At 39.8% G+C, this 18,972-nt stretch overlaps 1 protein-coding gene across 1 annotated transcript; it reads right to left on the bottom strand.

The window, feature by feature from the left end:
• Positions 1-13,247: 13,247 nt before the first annotated feature.
• Positions 13,248-14,231, bottom strand: LOC141629426 (uncharacterized). Its single transcript, XM_074442431.1, has one exon. The coding sequence runs from the start codon at positions 14,229-14,231 to the stop codon at positions 13,248-13,250; it is 984 nt and encodes a 327-aa protein (XP_074298532.1).
• Between the last annotated feature and the right edge of the window lie 4,741 nt (positions 14,232-18,972).

Below are 18,972 nucleotides of genomic sequence, written 5' to 3'. Positions count from 1 at the left end.
TAATGGTCCTCTTACGTGCTAAAATCTCTTTCATAAATTTTAAATAAGAGGGTACCTTGGTCAGCAATTCAGTGAACGGCACGGAAACTTCCAAACTCTTCAAAAGCTCAACAAATTTGCCAAACTGTTGATTAATCTTGGTATTCTGCAGCCGCCTCGGGAAGGGAACAGTAATTGGAATCTCGAGTCCCTTATTTCTCGCTTCTAAAGTGTCTTCCGGAGCAAGTTCAGTATCCTTTGGGCGCTTCTTACCTCTCGAACGAGGCCTTTCTAGTAATTCCTCGCTTAAACGAGCACTAGCAGGCTCTCGAATAAGCTTCCCATCATCAATATCACTCGATCGAGCTATGTGTTCACTCGATCGAGCACCTTCTTCAAAGAACCCGATCGATCGAGCAACATTCCCACTCGATCGACCATCTTCAGCTTCCAGTTCACTCGATCGAGCAAAAAGACTACTTGATCGACCAGATTCTTCACCATTCCCACTCGATCGAACACCTGATTTCAGTCGATCGAGTAACTGCTTCGTCGTGAGCCCCTTTTTCTTAACAGAACACTGTTCATCATCAGTTACAGCTATTTCCAGGTCTGATTTCTTCCTTTCTGGTCCTTCATAAGAAAGACCGCTTCTCAACTCTATCAAATGTACCGTCTCGTTTGGGTTCTTCTCATTTTGAGTCGGTAAATGACCCGGCTTCCTCGAGGATTGATTCGCGGCGAGTTGGGCAACTTGAGTCTCAAGTGCCTTTATGGACGCGTCTCGCTGTTGATCACTTGTGCTTCTTTGTTGATCACTCGCATGAAGCTGCTTTGTAATGGCTTGCATCATAGACTTTAACTCGCCCATTTCACTCACCCCACTTGAAGATGAACCGTGGTTAGGAGGGTTAAAGGACGGAGGCTTCTGATAGCCTTGTTGCTTCTGATGTGGAGGGATGTATGGTTGTTGCGACTGATTTGGAGGGGCGGTGGGATTGAGTACGTTGTTCTGGTTACTCCACCTCAAATTGGGGTGGATATTCGGCTCGTAATGAGTGTTGTTTTGCCTGTAGTGTTGAAAGGCAGCACATTGCTCATAAGGACTAGGACAATAATCAGCGACATGTCCATCTACCCCGCACCTCGTATGCACGAAAGGACCGTCTCTGTCATAGCATTAACCTGGTACATCCCGGCTTGAGAGCTCCCCTAGTTCATACTTGTCGAACCTAGCAGTAAGGGCTTCTAATGCGGCCACTGAAGAAGATTCAACGGCTCTCCTTTGGTTTCCCCTTGAATTCCCGTATTCAGCCCTGTGAGTGGCTAAATCATCTATGATTTTCCATCCCTTCGTCGGCCCCAAGTTGTCAGAAAATCGACCGTTGGCTGCCGCATCTAGTATAGCCCTCTGATCATCATATAAACCATTGTAAAAATGGTTACACAGGCTCCACTTTTCGAAACCGTGATGCGGTATGGTCCGCACCAGTTTCTTAAATCGAAGCCATGCCTCGTGGAAATTCTCGTCGGGCCCTTGTTTGAAACTTGTTATCTGAGCTCTGATGGCGATGGTTCTCGAAGCAGAGAAATACTTCTTATAAAACGCCAATGCTAGCGAATTCCAATCTGTTATGCCGTGAGCAGCTCGGTCCAAATCCCTATACCACTCCCCTTGCAAAGCATCGCGGAGTGAGAAGATGAACATAGTTTCTTTGATCGATTGTCACGCCAGTGGGAGGAGGTATGGAGCAGCAGTAATCAATGAAGGTCTCCATATGCTGAGCTGCATCTTCCTTCGCAGCTCCCCCGAACTGATTTTTCTCGACCATGCTAATGTAAGAAGGCTTCGGTTCGAACTTCCTAGCATCTCCTGGTAATTCGAACCCTTTATAGAGATTGTCGGCCGTGGGCTCGGAGTGACTAGCAATGGTTGCTTCCTCAGCCATTTCGGGAAATTCTGGGAAAGTGATAGACTCTAGTGATGAATTGGAAACTGGAGAAGACGGTGGGTTGTCTTCGAAAAGCTCGTTCTCGTAAAAGTTACCACGAGAACTAGGCTCTTCCTCCGCTGTTGCTCTTGAAATAGTCTCCTTTTTACGCGCAGAGATCTCTCAATCTCGGGATCAAAAGGTAGTAGTGGCCCACCTTGCGACCTGCGCATAAGACGAAACTACAGACAAGATATGAGAATAGTCTAAGGAACGATGTTCCTTAAACTAAAAGAAGAATTAAAAATAAACAGCTAGTAAATTAAACAATTGCCTCCCCGCCAACGGCGCCAAAATTTGACACGTCTGTCGCGTACCTGTCAAAAATAAAACCTAACGGTCTCAACTAAAAATGTAGTAGAGGCAGTCGAGTATCGAATCCTCAGGGAGGTAATGCAACTATAGCTATCTATTTCTAATCCTATAGTAACAATTGGGGTTGATTGAATTTTTGGTTCTAACTACGGAGTTGAAGGAAGAGAAATAAAGAGAAGAAAGATAAGCGGGAAAATGATTTAAAACTATCAATAAGAGGGGGACATGTCGGGAACTCGGTTCACTACGGTAGTACAACAACTTAGCAAAGAAATGACTCAGACGAACTAATGCGAGACGGATATTAGAAGGTCCTTTCGGTCCACTTCCCACCCTAAAATACCACTAACTTAACTTTCGTCCTCATTAGGGTAGTCTACTGTTTATAGCAGGCCTATTTAGTCCAATCTTTCGATCCAGGATTAATTGTAGCCAGATTAATGGGTGACATAGAAGCGTGCACTCAACTAGGTCGAGAATTACAGTTATATTGCTATAGTGACAGAGTCTCTTATGTCAATTCGTCTAATTCATTCACTACGTCGTCATTATTCTACCGCAGATCCCCTAATCCCAACATGAAAGGGTTTAGCTACTCATATTATTAATGGAACTAGCAGCAAACAAGATTCCAGCAGAAGACATGACGAAATAACAATAAAATGCAATGATATAAATTAGGGCAGAAAGAATGATAACAATAACAAGAAAACAATGCAACAAAAGGTTAATTATTACTAAGAGAAGAAGGGAGATTACAATCTAAGCGATTCCGGCGTAAAGAACAACCGAGTCCGAGTGAAATAATCCCAAAATGCAAGCAACAGTAGAAGGAGAAAAAGTAACGTAGGAAAGTAGCAGTAGTTCTAATGTGAAAGATAGTAAAAGAGATAGTGAAAGGAATAGTAAGAATGAATGACTAATAACCTAGTAAAACATAGGTTAAATAGCCAAAACCCCTAAGTGTTTATGCGGAAATAAAACATGGACTGATTAAGCCCATGAAGTCGAAATCCTCTCGATCGAGTAGGCAACACCACTCGATCGACCAATGTCTCAACAGAAGGCCCTCGATCGACCAACAGGTCACTCGATCGAGGCCTGGATCATGTGCATCTTACTCGATCGAGTAAGGAATAGCTCGATCGAGCCTTGGGGAGCTTAGGGACCACTCGATCGACCACCAAACAGCTCGATAGACCACTTGGATCTTCAATTCAGCTCACGTCTTCACCCAAGTGCCTCGTAATGCGTGCAACGACGCTTCCAGGTGCAACATCTCACTCTGGGACAATCCCGTCTCCTCTAAATGCATGCAAAAAGGACGAAAAGGAGCATGGTTCCACCACTTTCGCGATCATTCCTATAAAAAGGATAAAATACACCAAAGTAGCCAATTCGGGGCAAAATACTATAAAAATAGTAGATAAATGCATAGAAATACGTGCTAAAATAGGCCAAAAAGACTATACATTAGGCACGTATCATGGGGCGACCTTTAAGGTATTTTCGGATCACAAGAGTCTCAAGTACATCTTCACTCAAAAGGAGTTGAACATGAGACAGAGGAGGTGGATGGAGCTGATTGGCGATTATGACATGGATATTATCTACCATGAAGGGAAAGCCAATGTTGTTGCAGATGCTTTGAGTAGGAAGAGTGTACATTCTTTGTGTACAGCTCTATCTTTGATGAGGTTGAGAGATGAGGTGGGAAGGTTTGGGATACATATGATGCAGAGAGGGGATGCCATGAGAGATTTGACAGTGCAGCCTGATCTTTATGACGATATTCGAGGTAAACATGCGTTGGATCCCAAGATAGTTGAGTGGAGAGCTGGAGCAGAGAAAGGGACAGTGTCTCGATTCTCTATTCATACAGATGGTAGTTTGAGGTTTGATGGTAGGTGGTGTGTCCCTAATGATGAGGAGCTGAAAAAGACAATCATGACAGAGGCACATTGTACACCGTATTCAGTACATCCAGGTGGTGACAAGTTGTACAAGGATTTAAAGAACACGTTCTGGTGAACTGGGACGAAGAAAGAAACAGCTGAGTTTGTGGCCTGTTGTTTGACATGCCAGAGAGTTAAAGGGGAACAGAGACGACCACAAGGTAAGATTCAATCTTTAGAGATACCTGAGTTGAAGTGGGAATCCATTTCTATGGATTTTATCGTGGGTTTGCCAAAGAGTCAACAGGGTAACAATATGATATGGGTAATAGTGGATCGACTGACCAAGTCAGCTCACTTTGTGCCAATGAAAGATACATGAACTAAGGCACAATTAGCTATGGCTTATCGGAAGAATGTGCTAAAGCTACATGGGGTCCATAAGGACATAGTATCTGACAGAGATGCGAGATTTATCTCAAGGTTTTGGAAAGAGTTGCAGGAATCTTTGGGAACAACTTTGAAGATGAGTACAGCATTTCATCCTATGACAGACGGTCAGACTAAGAGAACGATCAAGACTCTTGAGGATATGTTGCGAGCTTGTGTGATGGACTTTGGTGGTACCTAAGAACAGAGGTTGTATTTGATAGAGTTTTCTTACAACAACAGTTATCAAGCTAGTATTGGTATGGCACCGTTCGAGGCCTTATATGGGAGGAGATGTAGGAGTCCGATTTGTTGGGACGATAGTGCTGAGGCAGTGGTTCTCGGACCAGAGATGGTACATGATATGGTTGAGCAGATTAAGATGATCAGGGAAAGGATGAGAGCAGCTCAGGATAGGTAAAAGAGTTATGCAGATCTACATCGCCGAGATATAGAGTTTCAGGTTGGGGATAAGGCTCTTCTGAAAGTGTCTCCTATGCATGGGGTTATGAGATTTGGGAAGAAAGGCAAGCTGAGTCAGAAGTTCATAGGGCCTTATGAGATCTTAGAGCGGGTTGGAGAGGTTGCATATCGTCTGGCTTTACCAGCTGCGTTAGAGAGAGTGCATAATGTGTTTCATGTATCTCAGCTACGGAAGTATATGAGTGATCCTTCACATATGTTAGAGGCAGAGAGCTTAGAGCTAGATGAGTCTTTGTCATACCTTGAGGTGCCTAAGCAGATTCTTGACCGGAAGGTCAGGAAGACTAGGAGTGGTGAGACAGTTTTGCTTAAGATCCTTTGGTCTAATCACGAGACTGAGGAAGCTACATGGGAGGTAGAGGAGGCTATGAGAGAGCGTTACCCTTTCCTTTTTTATCAGGTATGTATGGTTACGGGGACGTAACCTTGTTTCTTTAAGGGGGGTGGGAGATGATCGTGAAGAATTTTTAAGAGCTTTTATACCTTTTTCATGTTGTGTCGGTATGTTTGTTGTGGTCGAGTCGGGTTGAGTTTGGGTTAGTAACATGTTTTATGTTGAGTTTTGTTTCGGTTGTTGAGTCAGGAGTGTAGTAGTGTGTGTCTTTGTTTTGTTGTGGTTTGAACTTCGGGGACGAAGTTCTTTTTAAGGAGGGAAGATTGTAATACTACGGTTTTATGAGTCTCTGGGTTCTCTATCGAGTGGGCCTTACTCTGTCGAATAAGGGTGTTTTGCGATTTAAAACAGTTTCTGACCTGTTGGGTACTCGATCGAGTAACCTCGATACTCGATTGAGTAGGCGGCACTCGATCGAGTATGTCAGCTACTCGATCGAGTATGTCAGCTACTCGATCGAGTAGCCGGTTTACGGGGGGATAATTTGTCGGGTTTTGTTAATAATGTGATTTAATATATAATCACTTCCGTCACTTTCTTATGACACTTTTACAAACCTAATTACTTTCAAAAGAGAAAACAATCTACGTTCTTCGCATCAATCGCGTTGTTGGCAAATCCCGGAGCTTGGATGGTCGGAATTCGTCTTTCTTTATACCTTTGTAATCCTTGCGTCGAGGGTAAGATCTATGTACTGTTTTTATGGTATTTCGTTAAAGTTAGTTAAACCCTAATTTGGGGATTTGGGGGTTTTGTTGTGTTTCTTGATTGGTAGTAATTGTATGATTGTATGTTAGGAGGAGGATTCGTAGAAGAGGCCTTTTGATAACAGCTGTTGAGATCGTCTGACTGTGTTGCTTTCCAGGTAAGGTTTCCCTACTCAGTATTAGTCCCATAATATGTGGTGGTGATTTGTGATTGTTGATTGTTATCATACGAGTACTGTGACGGTTGTTGGTGTTGATTGTTGTTTAGTAGTTGTGATTGTTTGTATCTGTCTGTGTTCTTCGGGGCGCATCCCTGGCTGAGTGGAGTCACTTGCGGGAGTGGCTTCACGCCCATTATTCTCCTTCTGTGGAACCCGCCACAGAAGGGATGTGCACATTAAGGAATTTGGGTTTATCGCTCAATGGAGATGAGCGGGGATTAGGTGGGAACGGTTGCGGTCCCCCACTGGCGGTGTGGAGTGACCTGTTGTGATGGGCACTCGCGGGGCTACACACTTTAGTGTGTAGTCGATTGTGGAGTTGGGAATGGAGTTTGGAGTATATCCGTGACGATTGAGCTATGTTGTTTGTTGTATTGTTGGATTATATAAATTGTGTGATTAATCGACCCGTTTATTGTTTTAAAAACTGTGGTGATCCATTCGGGGATGGTGAGCAGTTGTTGAGCAGGTATGAGTCGAGTTACATGGGATAGCTGGGATGTGCCGCTTTCAGATGATAGAGTCTTCCGCTGTAGCCTGAGTAGTTTATTAAACATTTCATTTAGTAGAGTAGACAGTTGGTTTTGAGAACATGTAACCGTACTTCGGTATTTGGTTTTGGATTGTAACCTTTCACTTAACTTTATACTATTTAAATACTGTTTCGTTATTGTCTTATGATTATCATTGCCTCGAGCAACCGAGATGTTAGCATCTTTATACCTGAGTGGTCCTGGTAAGGCACTTGGAGTATGGGGGTGTTACACCGCAAGGCAAGATATTTCGTATAAAATAATATTTTGACCCGGACTCCAAATGAACTCTAATTACTGTCAAAACAACTGTATCGGCACGTAGATGACGACCAAGGAGGTTGACACGAATGTTTGAGCTACCACTTGTCGACAGATTTATTAAATGTCATAAAATCACAACATATACTAATTATGCGGCCCAATCATCACCGAGTGGTTGGCGGAAGGTGTAGAAATGAGGTATCTACAGATATATTAATAAGGCGGGATATAAAGTGGTAAAACATGAAGGTAATTCATGTGTTTGAGGTGATGCGGTTCTTTATGCGTTTTTAACTCCTTAACTAGCCTCATTTCGTATGCTATTTGCATCAATTAAGGTCATTTCTCTAGTCTTTAGTTTCCTATTTTGTTATTCTAAATGATTTTATGCCTTTTATATAAAATGAAGCAAAATGACCGAAAATCACACGTTCAAGAAGCAAGTAGGAGCTAAATGGATGGTTCTAATAACCAAGCATGAAGCGGAAAGCGAGACCAAGGACCTATAGGCTAATAAAACAAGATTTTGGGTGATATGGAGCTAGCTCCCACGACCTAGGACCGACTCCCACGAGATTAGGGGAAGCCAAGCCAAAGGAGGAAAATTATAGGGAGAACTCGCCCGAGTTCTGAGTTCTAGAAGAACTCGAGCGGAGAGAACGAAAACTCCTAAAATATCATTACCTCCTCTTTTATTCCAAGAGGAGATCTTCATGGTCCACTTCGATCATGCGGGAATCCGTCCTCTATGATAGTAGCAATAATAATAAACTCAGGCGCAAAGTATCATGCTGAGAATTTTCCAAAGTGGTAAGAGCCTGATCATGATCACTGCATTCTTGATGCCAGTTTAGTTCAATTCAGATCAATTAAGTTCAATTTAGACAATTTCAGTCTAAAAAAATAGGGTCTAAGATTATCCATAGACCGATGAATCTTAGCTACAGTAAAAATTACTGTTTTATTTTTAAGACTTAATTCACCTTATTCAACTTTTTGTTTGACATTTATCAAAATACTCTAAACAAATGTGGGATTTACTTAAGACCTTTTTACTCACAAATTAATATTCACGTGTCTTAATGTAAGTTGACATGGCTGTCGCAACCTATCAAAAATAAATCAATTGGTCTTTAACTAATATAGCTAGGGAAGTCGGGGTCGTATCCACAAGGAGGCTTTTAGCGTTCTATTTGTCAAATTAAGTCTGTCTAAGTAACCAAATGAGGTTTGTTTGATTTTTGTTCTAAACTAAAGCAATAAAATAAAAGGTTTAAAGAGAGAAATTGAGTCGAGAAAAATATAAGATAAAGAAGCTAGGACATCGGTTCACCATGGATTATTACGAGTCATAGGTAGGGTCATAGGTCAGTTTCAATTACCGGTCTATAGGGCAGTGAAAAGGTCCTCTCGGTCCGCTATTCGCCCTAGAATGCTTCTAGTGGGCTCTCGCAACTTACTAGGGCACTCTAATGTGTGTGACAGGTCTAACCCTTTCCAGGCTCTCGATCTTAGGTCGGGGTTTACCAATTCAATCTAATTAATTATGCGCATTAACTAACCAAATTGTAATTAAATGTCACAATTAACAACATAGACCAATTATATCGACCAATCTAATTACCCAATTAAGCCATCTCAATCCATGGCTCCCCTAAATCCTAGCAAAAGGGGTTTACCTACTCATACTTAAATTTGCAATAATAATTGAATTAAACGATAAAGGAATTCATAATGAAACTAATTGAGAAGTAATATAACATAAATTTAAACTATAATAATAGAAGAGAAATAAATAAAATTAAAAGAGAATAATTAAGATAAAAGAGGAATTAAAATACCGATTGAGTCCGAGTTGAGCAATAGAGAAGGAGAAGTCATTCTAGATCTAAAATTTTAGAGAAGAGAGTACGTAATTAAGTTTACAGAGAGAAATTCTAGAATAATCGAGTGTACCCTAATTAAAGATTACAAGGGAGCTATATAGTCTAAGCCCAAAAGACGGAAATAAAACAAAAGACTTAAAACGTTTAAAACAATCTTAGTCTATCAAAAAGACAGTTGAGGTCGACCGACTTAAACATAGGTCGACCGACATAAATCATGAAGTCGACCGACATAGCTGAGTATGTAGGACGGCCAAAACTGCTTCAATTCCCAAACAATTGTTTCTGCATCGATCAAAAGAAGTGAAGGAAAGAGTTGGTCGAACGACTGAATGAGGAAGGTAGGACGACATGGCTACTATGTCGACCGACATGAACTATAAAGTCGTGCGACCAACAAGCGTCGCGCAATTTCTGCAGCGCGCACTGAATTTCAAATGGCCGCCATTTATTCGTTACTTGGGCAAATCGGGCGTTTTTGGTGGCGTAGGAAAGCTAAGAAGATAATATTTCACTTCCATTTGGAATCACTTGATTATCACTTGTAGAACACGAGTTATAGCTCTTCAAAGTAGACACTAGTAATGTGAAGCTCTTATTTTGCTCGATAAGCTTCCTAACTTCACTACGGACTCCAAGAGAATGATTTACAAGCTCCATTTACATCAAGACTAGGAAAGGGATCTCATCTCACCTTTGTTGATAGGATTTGGCTTATATTTGCATATTTGAGTGAATAACCTGTCAAATCCATAATATGTACCAAAAGTAGCAAATACAGGAGGAAATAGAATGAAATAATCATATAAGCTCATAGAAATACGTGCGAAACATGTGAATAAATGCATACAAAAGGCACGCATCAAACTTCCCCAAACCAAACCCTTGCTTGTCACCAAGAAAGCAATAGACACAAGATACAGAAAGGGAACTAATGAAGCGGCATATAACTCATAGCTAGCTATACAAAAGACTCGTCAAACCAAATTAATGAAAAAGTAACACCTATGATAAGGAAAGAATTCCAAAGCTAAAGCAGAGTAATTTAAATGAAAACGAGTCAAATTAATGACAAAACACTACCAAACCGTCAACCTTGCAAGACGATCTATATAGGACTCTCACGGATCACTCATCTCTCATTAAAGCACAAGGTGAGTTCAAATTTTGTAAAAGAGAATAAAAATAGTCACTCACTTAACTACGACTTACAAAGACATGCATGCAATATAACATAATAGATATCTCTAGCTACCGTACACATACACTCCAACCAACGAGGTCCAAAACACATGTCGAGGACTTACATATGAATGTGAGTCGAGGTAAATGGGTAAGAAGGGGCAAAATAATTTGGATATGTGGAGGTAAAAGTCAAGCTAGCACCGAACACAACCAAAAGTAGCAATATTCCACTTATGAACCCAACATCGAAATTAAGAACAACGCCAAGTGTGGCATAAGCTCACTCACAACATCAAGTACAACTCAAGTAATATGGAATTGATAAAAATAGGAGTAATAGGAGAATTCCATTTTTTTTCATCTTTTTTTCCAATCTCGTTTTCTCTTTTTTTTTTTCTTTCTTTCTTTCTTTTCTTTTTCACATTTTTTTCAATCTTTTTTTTTTCACTTCTTTTTTTTTTCCTTCACCTTCCTTCCAATACAAAAGCATTCTTCATATAATGACCACAACAAGACTTTCAAACTTACCAACAAGACTAGCTTGACAAGGGTAGGCCATATAGGAATGTAGTTGAATAAATGGGTCAAAACAAGGTAAATTTGGCTAATGTGAAGCTAATAGGTAAAGCATAAAGGAAGGGTCGCCTCTCTACATGTGTCACCACCACAAAACCGAGTGTATGTAGACAATAAGAGACAAATTTCATGCTTATGCAAATTGATGTTACATGACATGTAAGGAGTATTACTCACATCGTAAATGAAACCGGTCATGAATGTCACCAGTTTATGAAGCTCTAAACCTTATAATGTATAAGTAGTTTGCCAACATATAGGTCAAGTCTATTCGTTTGGTAGAATTTATCAAAAACTCGTAAACAAATCAAATGAATTTCTCAAAATAGAGTGTTAAACGATGCAAGGCTTAAACGAGTTAGCAAAAGTATAAAAGCAATGTCATCATCGCTATATAACCACTCTGACTCAACCTAAGACTCTACCTAAATGCAAACATATTTTTGTATTTTTTTTTTTTGAAATTTTTCAATTTTTTTGGTTTTTTTGAAATAAATGCATGCAAAAATGCAAGAAATATGCATATGGATGCAAACAAACATATGTATTCCCTCCCCAAACCAAATTATATAATGCCCTCATTGTATTCAGCAAACAACAACAGCAACAAACATAGGAGAAAGGATATACGAACAAGATGAATGCAAATGAATAAAAATTAGGAAAAGAGAACTCACAATTGTTGCAAAACTGACCTCCCCAAACCAGCATCAATCATAGGGAGGTCGTGGCCAGCTTCCACCAATCAACACCCGTAAAGTTCGGGTCTTCAGCATCAAACTCTATCACGCATATAAGGACCTACATGAAACTCAGATGAAAATTAAGTCTTTTTCCAAAAATTATATTCATATGAAGTTATACTAACATGCTCATTAAGAACTGAATTAAAGCACACTTTTAAAAAGGTTTTATAACACGGGTTGCCTCCCGGTCAGCGCTGGTTTATATGGTCCCGCTCGACCTCTGTCACCTCATTTACCAAAACAACTGAGCAGCCCACAACACGGCTGCTGACTAAATGAAGTACTCTCAGCATTCTTTATCTTAGCCATAGGCCACCACTTTACCTCTTCTTCGGAAATAGAAGGGCATACTGTCGCATAGGCTAACTCACTACACTTAGCCCTCCGGTGTCCCTTCTTTTCACACGGCACCGAATCTCTTGGCATTCCGCCATAATCAACATCTCCAGCTATAAACTTTGGACCCAAAGCACCAATTTTATCTTCCAAATCCTTGTAGGAGCTCAACCTGTCATGTTCTAGAGAAAGAGAGACAACAGTATGGTCCTCCATCTTGCTCCCAACATGGGGCGGAGGTGTCACAGCAATAACAAGACATGACTCAACTATAGGACTATCAGCTACCCTATCAGATTCTACAGGGGAAACAACATGACAAGGTACAACTTGCATAGGTGCCCTACGAACATTAGACTGCGTATATGTCAATTTTTCACCCCTCACCATAAATGTCAGAGTCCTTTCTCCTATGTCAATAATTGCACCAGCAGTGTGAAAAAATGGTCTCCCTAAAATAATAGGGGTATTGGTATCCTCGGGAATGTCCAACACAATGAAATCAACGGGTATAAAGAACTTCCCAACCCACACCGGAACATCCTCTAGGATCCCTAAAGGTCACGACAAGGAACGGTCTGCAATTTGGACAGTTATATTGGAGCATTTAAACTCAGTCAAACCTATATTTTTGGCTAAAGATAAAGGTAAGACACTGGCACTGGCACCCAAGTCACATAAAGCATTATTTATAGTATGGGTGCCTATGGAATAGGGGATAGAAAAAGTACCTGGGTCAGCTAACTTATGTGGAGATTTGTTTTGTAGGAGTGCACTACACTCCTCAGTAAAAGCAATAGTCTCCACCTCATCAAAACTTCTCTCACGAGTCAAAATTTCTTTCATAAATTTAGCATAAGAAGGTACCTGAGTAATGAGTTCTGTGAATGGAACGGATACCTGGAGATTCTTGACTAGCTTGATGGACTTCCCAAATTGTTGCTCAAGCTTGGTATTCAACTGTCAGGCTGGAAATGGGAGCTTGATCACAATTGGTGGCTCAGCAGCTTTCTTCTCTTTATCAGCATTTAACTTCTTAGCAGTACTAGAAGTCGAATCATCAGCAATAGGCAATGGATCAGCAACCTTGTCATTGACATTCTATTCTTCAATAACCAAGTCAGCATCATCTCTAGTCATCTCCGGTCCGTCATAAGTAAAACCACTCCTTAGGTTGATAACATTAACCATTTCATGTGGGTTGTCTAGCTAAGAAGGCAAGGCACTCGGCTGCCTACTTGAATTTTGGCTTGATAATTTAGCAACTTGATTGTCCAAAATTTTATTGTGAGCCAACAATTGAGTAATTAGAGCCTCCTGCTTCTGTGAAGCTGCCATTTGTTGTTGTGACATGGCTTTAATTTCCGACATATCATTGTTTGGAGCTTGAGAAGGAGGCTGCATCTGTTGAAAGTGCTGTTGGGCGGCCTATTAAAGTTCCCTTGTGGTTGATTACCACGATTATGAGGAATGACATATGCATTGGTCGGCGGTGAGGTAGGATTTTGCACATTGTAGAAATTAGTGTACGGGCTACCTTGCTTGAAAGACTGATAGGCATGAACTTGTTCTATAGTACTCATATATACAGCTGCAACATGACCATTAGTACCACATCTCTCACAAGGGACCTCCTGTTGAACCATAACATGGACTGTCTGTTGTTTACCCAAAGATTGGGTAGTCTTTAGCTCTGCAATTTGTGCAGTTAGAGCCTCTAACTGAGCTGCAACCGTACTATCTGAACCACCCCCTCTTGTACTATCTCTGGGGTTACCATACTCAGCAGTGTGAGTAACTATCTCATCTATCAATTTCCAAGAATTGGCATCAGTAGTGTTGTTTTGAAACCTCCCATTAGCAGATGAATCAAGTAAGGCTCTATGATCGTTATACAGCCTATTATAAAACTGATTGCATAAAAACCGGATCTGGAAGCCAGGATGGGAAACAGACCGGACTAGTATCTTGAAGCGAACCCACGCCTTATTCAGGTCTTCAGTGGGGCCTTGTTTGAAACTTTTAATTTGGCTTCTAAGAGCATTTGTCTTCTGCGGTGGAAAATACCTCTTGTAGAATGCAAGAGCTAGTGTATTCCAGTCAGTAATAGCATGAGCCTTCATGTCCAAATCGCGTAACCACTCCGCAACACCATCTCGTAGAGAGAAGAAGAAGAGAACATGTTTTACTTGGTCTTGGGTTACCCCAGCAGTCAAAGGGATAGAGTAGCAGTATGTAACGAACTTCTCCATATGTTTAGCAGGGTCTTCACTAACTCCACCTCCAAACATGTTTCACTCCACCAAGTTAATGTAGGATGGGCAAATCTCGAAGGTGCCATTATCGGTGGTGGGTAGCTTGAATCCCTTAGGAATGGATGCAAGTGTGGGCTCAAAATGACTAGCTAATGTAGCTATCTTAAGTATTGTAGTGGCAGAAATAGATGTATCCTCTTCAAAGGATGGATTTTCTGCAATAAAAGCGGCGTAAGCTCAGTCAAGCGTACTCAAGTCTTATGCTTGACGGATCTCCTTCCAAAAGTTTCGTCTATGATAGGCATGTCGTGTACCTATGCAAAGATAATTACCCTAAACAACAAGTTAATGTAGCAATAGGGTGTCGAACACAAGGAAACGGGAATTACGTTGTGAAATGCTATGGAAAGATTCTTATCAAGGTCGATTTCGTTTTTGGTTTGGTTTGTTTGTTTGATGACTAATAAAAACTATGGTGTGAATTATATAATTAAAAGGGAGTCTAAGGGGTTCAGGTTGTTCAGGTCACACATGCAAAGGTAAACATATGATTATGGTAAATTCGGTACTAATAACATTGTCAATTGTTTAGGCTTAGAGATACCCACCTTGCGGCATTAGCATCAACCATAGACCGGGTCCTAGAGAAACTCTCGTCCATGAATAGGTCATCCTACTACACATGCTTTATCTAATTCGGTTCCATGCCTCTCGACTTTTAGAACAAACGAACACACTTAATCTATGAATAAGCCCTTAAACAAAGATTAAACATTATGGTGCAAACATGTGATAGAAACAATTGAACAATATTATTTATCAACCTATTTTAACATGTTACATATTTATAATGATTTAACATGTAATAAAACTAAAGTAATCTAAATAGAGTGCTTAATTATAAACTAAGTATAAACTAAATAGATATGTAGAAATGTAAACTATAAATAGAAATACCTTAAAGACATGAACTTGTATGGAAGTAACAAATAATAACCAAATGCTTGATAATGTATTAAGGACTAAAAGTTTGAAGAACTACAAGCTTAACAATATTGTAAATTAATAAGAAAACTATTGAGAGAGATTATAATGCTTAAGGCTAAATATGAAAATGAGGCGTAAGAATTGGATGCCCTAAGCCTTGAAAAGCCTCTCCTATTTATAGGAGAGGAAGAAGAAACATAAGAAATCAAGGAGCATGCAGCCCCGATCGGGGTTGGGCGGCCCCGATCGGGGTTGGGCGGCCCCGATCGGGGTCGTGGGTTTCTTGTCCGTTTCCAATAAATCCCATCTTAAATGTTAAGAGTATCCTATGTGGGTGATTAATTAGTGATTAATCACCCGGTTTAAGACCTAATCTTTTGGCATCCTAGGTAGCCTGGAATCCTATTCTTTCCTCTTTGACTTGGACTTGAACATTGGACTTGACTTTGATTGTTGACTTCTCTTGTATTTTTATTTTGATCCAACATTTTCCTCATGCAAAGTCCATGCAACATCCAATTCTTAGTCCATTTGCTCTTCTTTCCACTTAGCTTGGAAATTCTAGCAACTTTGTAGTATTTTTAGCTCCAAAAAGCTTATTCCCTACAAAATATGTCAAAACATCCAAAACAACTAGAAATGCAAATATTAGCTATAAAACACTTAAGATAAGTGCTAAAGACATGTAAAATCAAGCTAATATAGGGGGTTAAAATGTATAAAATATGCACTTATCAAACTCCCCCAAGCTAAATCCTTGCTTGTCCTCAAGCAAGAAACCAATTCCCATCAATTGCAATATCCCAAACAAGCTAAGCATAATGATTTAAAAACCCGAAATAACATGGGCAAGGAATAAAGCAAAACATGGATGAGATTTACACGACGGCGTAGCATAGAAAACTTTGAATGAACCTTTAAGCTCTTGCATGATCTTTTGACTTATGAACTCTCACGGGGCACTCAAAACTCTTTTATATGTGAAAGGATAATTTTTTGAATGAACACTCAACTATCCTCAACTTATAACAATGTACCCGCAATCTAATATGGTAAACATGTCAAAACTAGCTAGCAAAGACAATCAAATGTAAGCATGACAAAGAAGCCAAATGGGTAGGAAGAAGGCAAATAAACATGGGTAAGAAAAGGGAACAAAAGAGTTATGGTAATGTGGAGCTAAGTCAAGCTAGCAACTACCAAAATGCAAGGATGCTCAATCCCAATTCTAAACCAATTTTCAATTCAAATCATAAGAAATTTCTCCAAAATAATATGAATAATGCATGAGAATTTCTCACATCTTTTTCTTCTTCTTCTCTTTTTTCTAATTCAATGCATACTTCTTTTTTTCATGCTTTTTCTTTTCTTTTTCTTTCTTCATTTTTTCATTTTTTTTTCATTTTTCATTCTCGTTTTTTCATTACAAATCTTCAATTTTTTTTCATCAATTTTTCTTCTTTTTTGGGCATTAAGACCAAGCTCACATGACTTCCAACAATAAACCATATCCCAATGAGCACCCAAACATCCAACTAAGCTACTAGCTCAACAAGGGTAGGCAATTTCAATGATGTAGCTAGGGATAAATTTTGTGAAGGGGTCAAAAAGGCTAATATATCATGTGAATGGCTCCAAAATGCTATAAAAAATGAATGCATGCTTACCGAGAGATGACATGAGAACCATACTTGTGTGTTTTGATGAAACACACATTATAAGGAGACACCTACACTCACCTAAGAGAGACCGGATATGGATGCATCGGTCTAAAGAGGCTCTACCTTACCATTTTTTAGCTTGCCACAAGTCAAGATCAAGCCTATTCGCTTCATCCTCCATCTCCCACCTACTATGTCAAGACATCCCCATGTAGCTAATATACCATCATGAAAGAATAAATCATTAGCAACAAGCCATTATTAGGATAAGAAAAGAGGAAAGTAGGCTACAAGCAAGCACAAAGCAAAAAATTCTCTCAAAAATTTTCAAATTTTCTACACTACATGCAAACTACACTATATGCAAATGCAATCTCCCCCCAAGCTAAACATCACATTGTCCTCAATGTGCCAACAATTCAAATTACCCAATCAAACCTAAAAATGGCTCAAAGCACAAAACAAGAAGGACTAGAGTTTATGTTTAATGGGTTGCAAGATCTAAACTAAAATGCAAAACAATTAAAAACTTACTCAACTTGGTAGCCTCCCCCCAAGCTAGCATGGATTCGGAGGATTTCTTCATCAATCAACTAAGAAAAGGGCCAAAAATTGAACCCCTTCCTCCCTTTCTTCTTCTTCTTACCATTACCACTTGATTCACCTTGTTGGCCACTTCCACTTGAATCATCCTCTTGAAGAGGAGTGACATACTCACCAATATCTTGGCCACTTGGTCGGACTCACGATGGAGGTTTAGTTTTCGGTACTTGTCGTGAGGAGCACCTAGACCAAAACACAATTTATAACTTCAAAAAAAACTCTACAATTAGTAAAGAGGCAAGTAAAGGTTGGATCCCAAGGGACGGGAATTGAGATGAGATTTTCAATCGCAACTAGTGGTGTCTAGGGGTGTCACAATTTGGGGTTTGAAGTAGAAGATCACTAAACTAAATAGCAATAAAAGTAAACAAGCAAGATGATTAAAAGGGATGTAAACAAATTATAAAAGGCACTAGGGTGTCATGGGGAGGGGATTCATGGGAATTGATCATACAAACATATTCTCAAATTATAAGCAAGCAATTATTGTTGTGATGGATCGAGTTGGTTTATATCTTACAATCCTAGGAAAGTTTGGGTCCCGGAGCCGAATCGATTAGATTGTACAACACCTACAAGTCGACTTAATCTTCCCTACTCAACTATATGCATGGTCTAATGAGACTCGAGTTGGTTTATGTCTTACAAGTCTCATTGAAAAGATAGGTGATGGGTAAAAAATGCAAGGATTCATAGGCTCGCATTTCATCAAACATAACATGTGCATAAGTTGAGATCACAACAAGCAAGCAAATAAACTATGAAAACATATTAATTTAAGCATGAATCATCCCCCATGTTGGTTTCCTCTAATTACCCATTAACCCTAGCTAAGGAAACTACTCACTCATTATCATGTTGAACATGCTAGCAAGGTTGTCAATCATACCAACAAAGTGAAACATGATGAATAAATGAAGATAATTAACAATAATTAAAAAGGGATTTAAGAGAATTATACCTACTAATTATTCCAATAATAAAGCAAAGAATAATAGAAGTACTTGATGATTGATTGGAAGGTTGTCAATCTCGCAATAATAACCCAAATAATCTTCAATTACCCAAAACAAAGGATGAACAAGAGAGAGATTAAGGAAATGAAACTTGTATTTAAACTTGATTAAATGTTGATTACAAGATTAAAGAGAGATTTGATTGATATTAACTACACTAAAGATTGCTAAGAATAACATGCTCTTCTAATTAGCCTAATGGGGTATTTATAGTGGGGATTAGTTACATAAATTAGGGTTTACTAAGGGCTTAAATGACGATTAAGTCCTTGAGGAATCGCCGGTCTCAAGGGAGACTCCGGTCTCCTTTTTGCCGTTCTTAGAAAAATATGCGCATCCTTCCTTGAAACTTGTAGAAGACGAAATGGCTGACACACAATCCGAGCGTCCAGGGCACGGGACGGGCGGATTGGGGGTGTTTTGGACGGGCGGATTTTTGGGGTGGACGGGCCGATTCTGGTGTTTCTGGATGGGCGTCCACTTGGGAAAGACGCTCGGATTGCCCTTGCT

Source organism: Silene latifolia, chromosome Y, assembly GCF_048544455.1.
Source record: "Silene latifolia isolate original U9 population chromosome Y, ASM4854445v1, whole genome shotgun sequence".
NCBI lineage: Eukaryota > Viridiplantae > Streptophyta > Magnoliopsida > Caryophyllales > Caryophyllaceae > Silene > Silene latifolia.
Note: the sequence above shows the minus strand (reverse complement) of the source record. Positions and strands in the feature narration are given on the sequence as shown.

Excerpts from the sequence above, each read along its gene's own strand:
- LOC141629426 (XM_074442431.1), bottom strand. The coding sequence starts at position 14,231 with ATGTTTGGAGGTGGAGTTAGTGAAGACCCTGCTAAACATATGGAGAAG.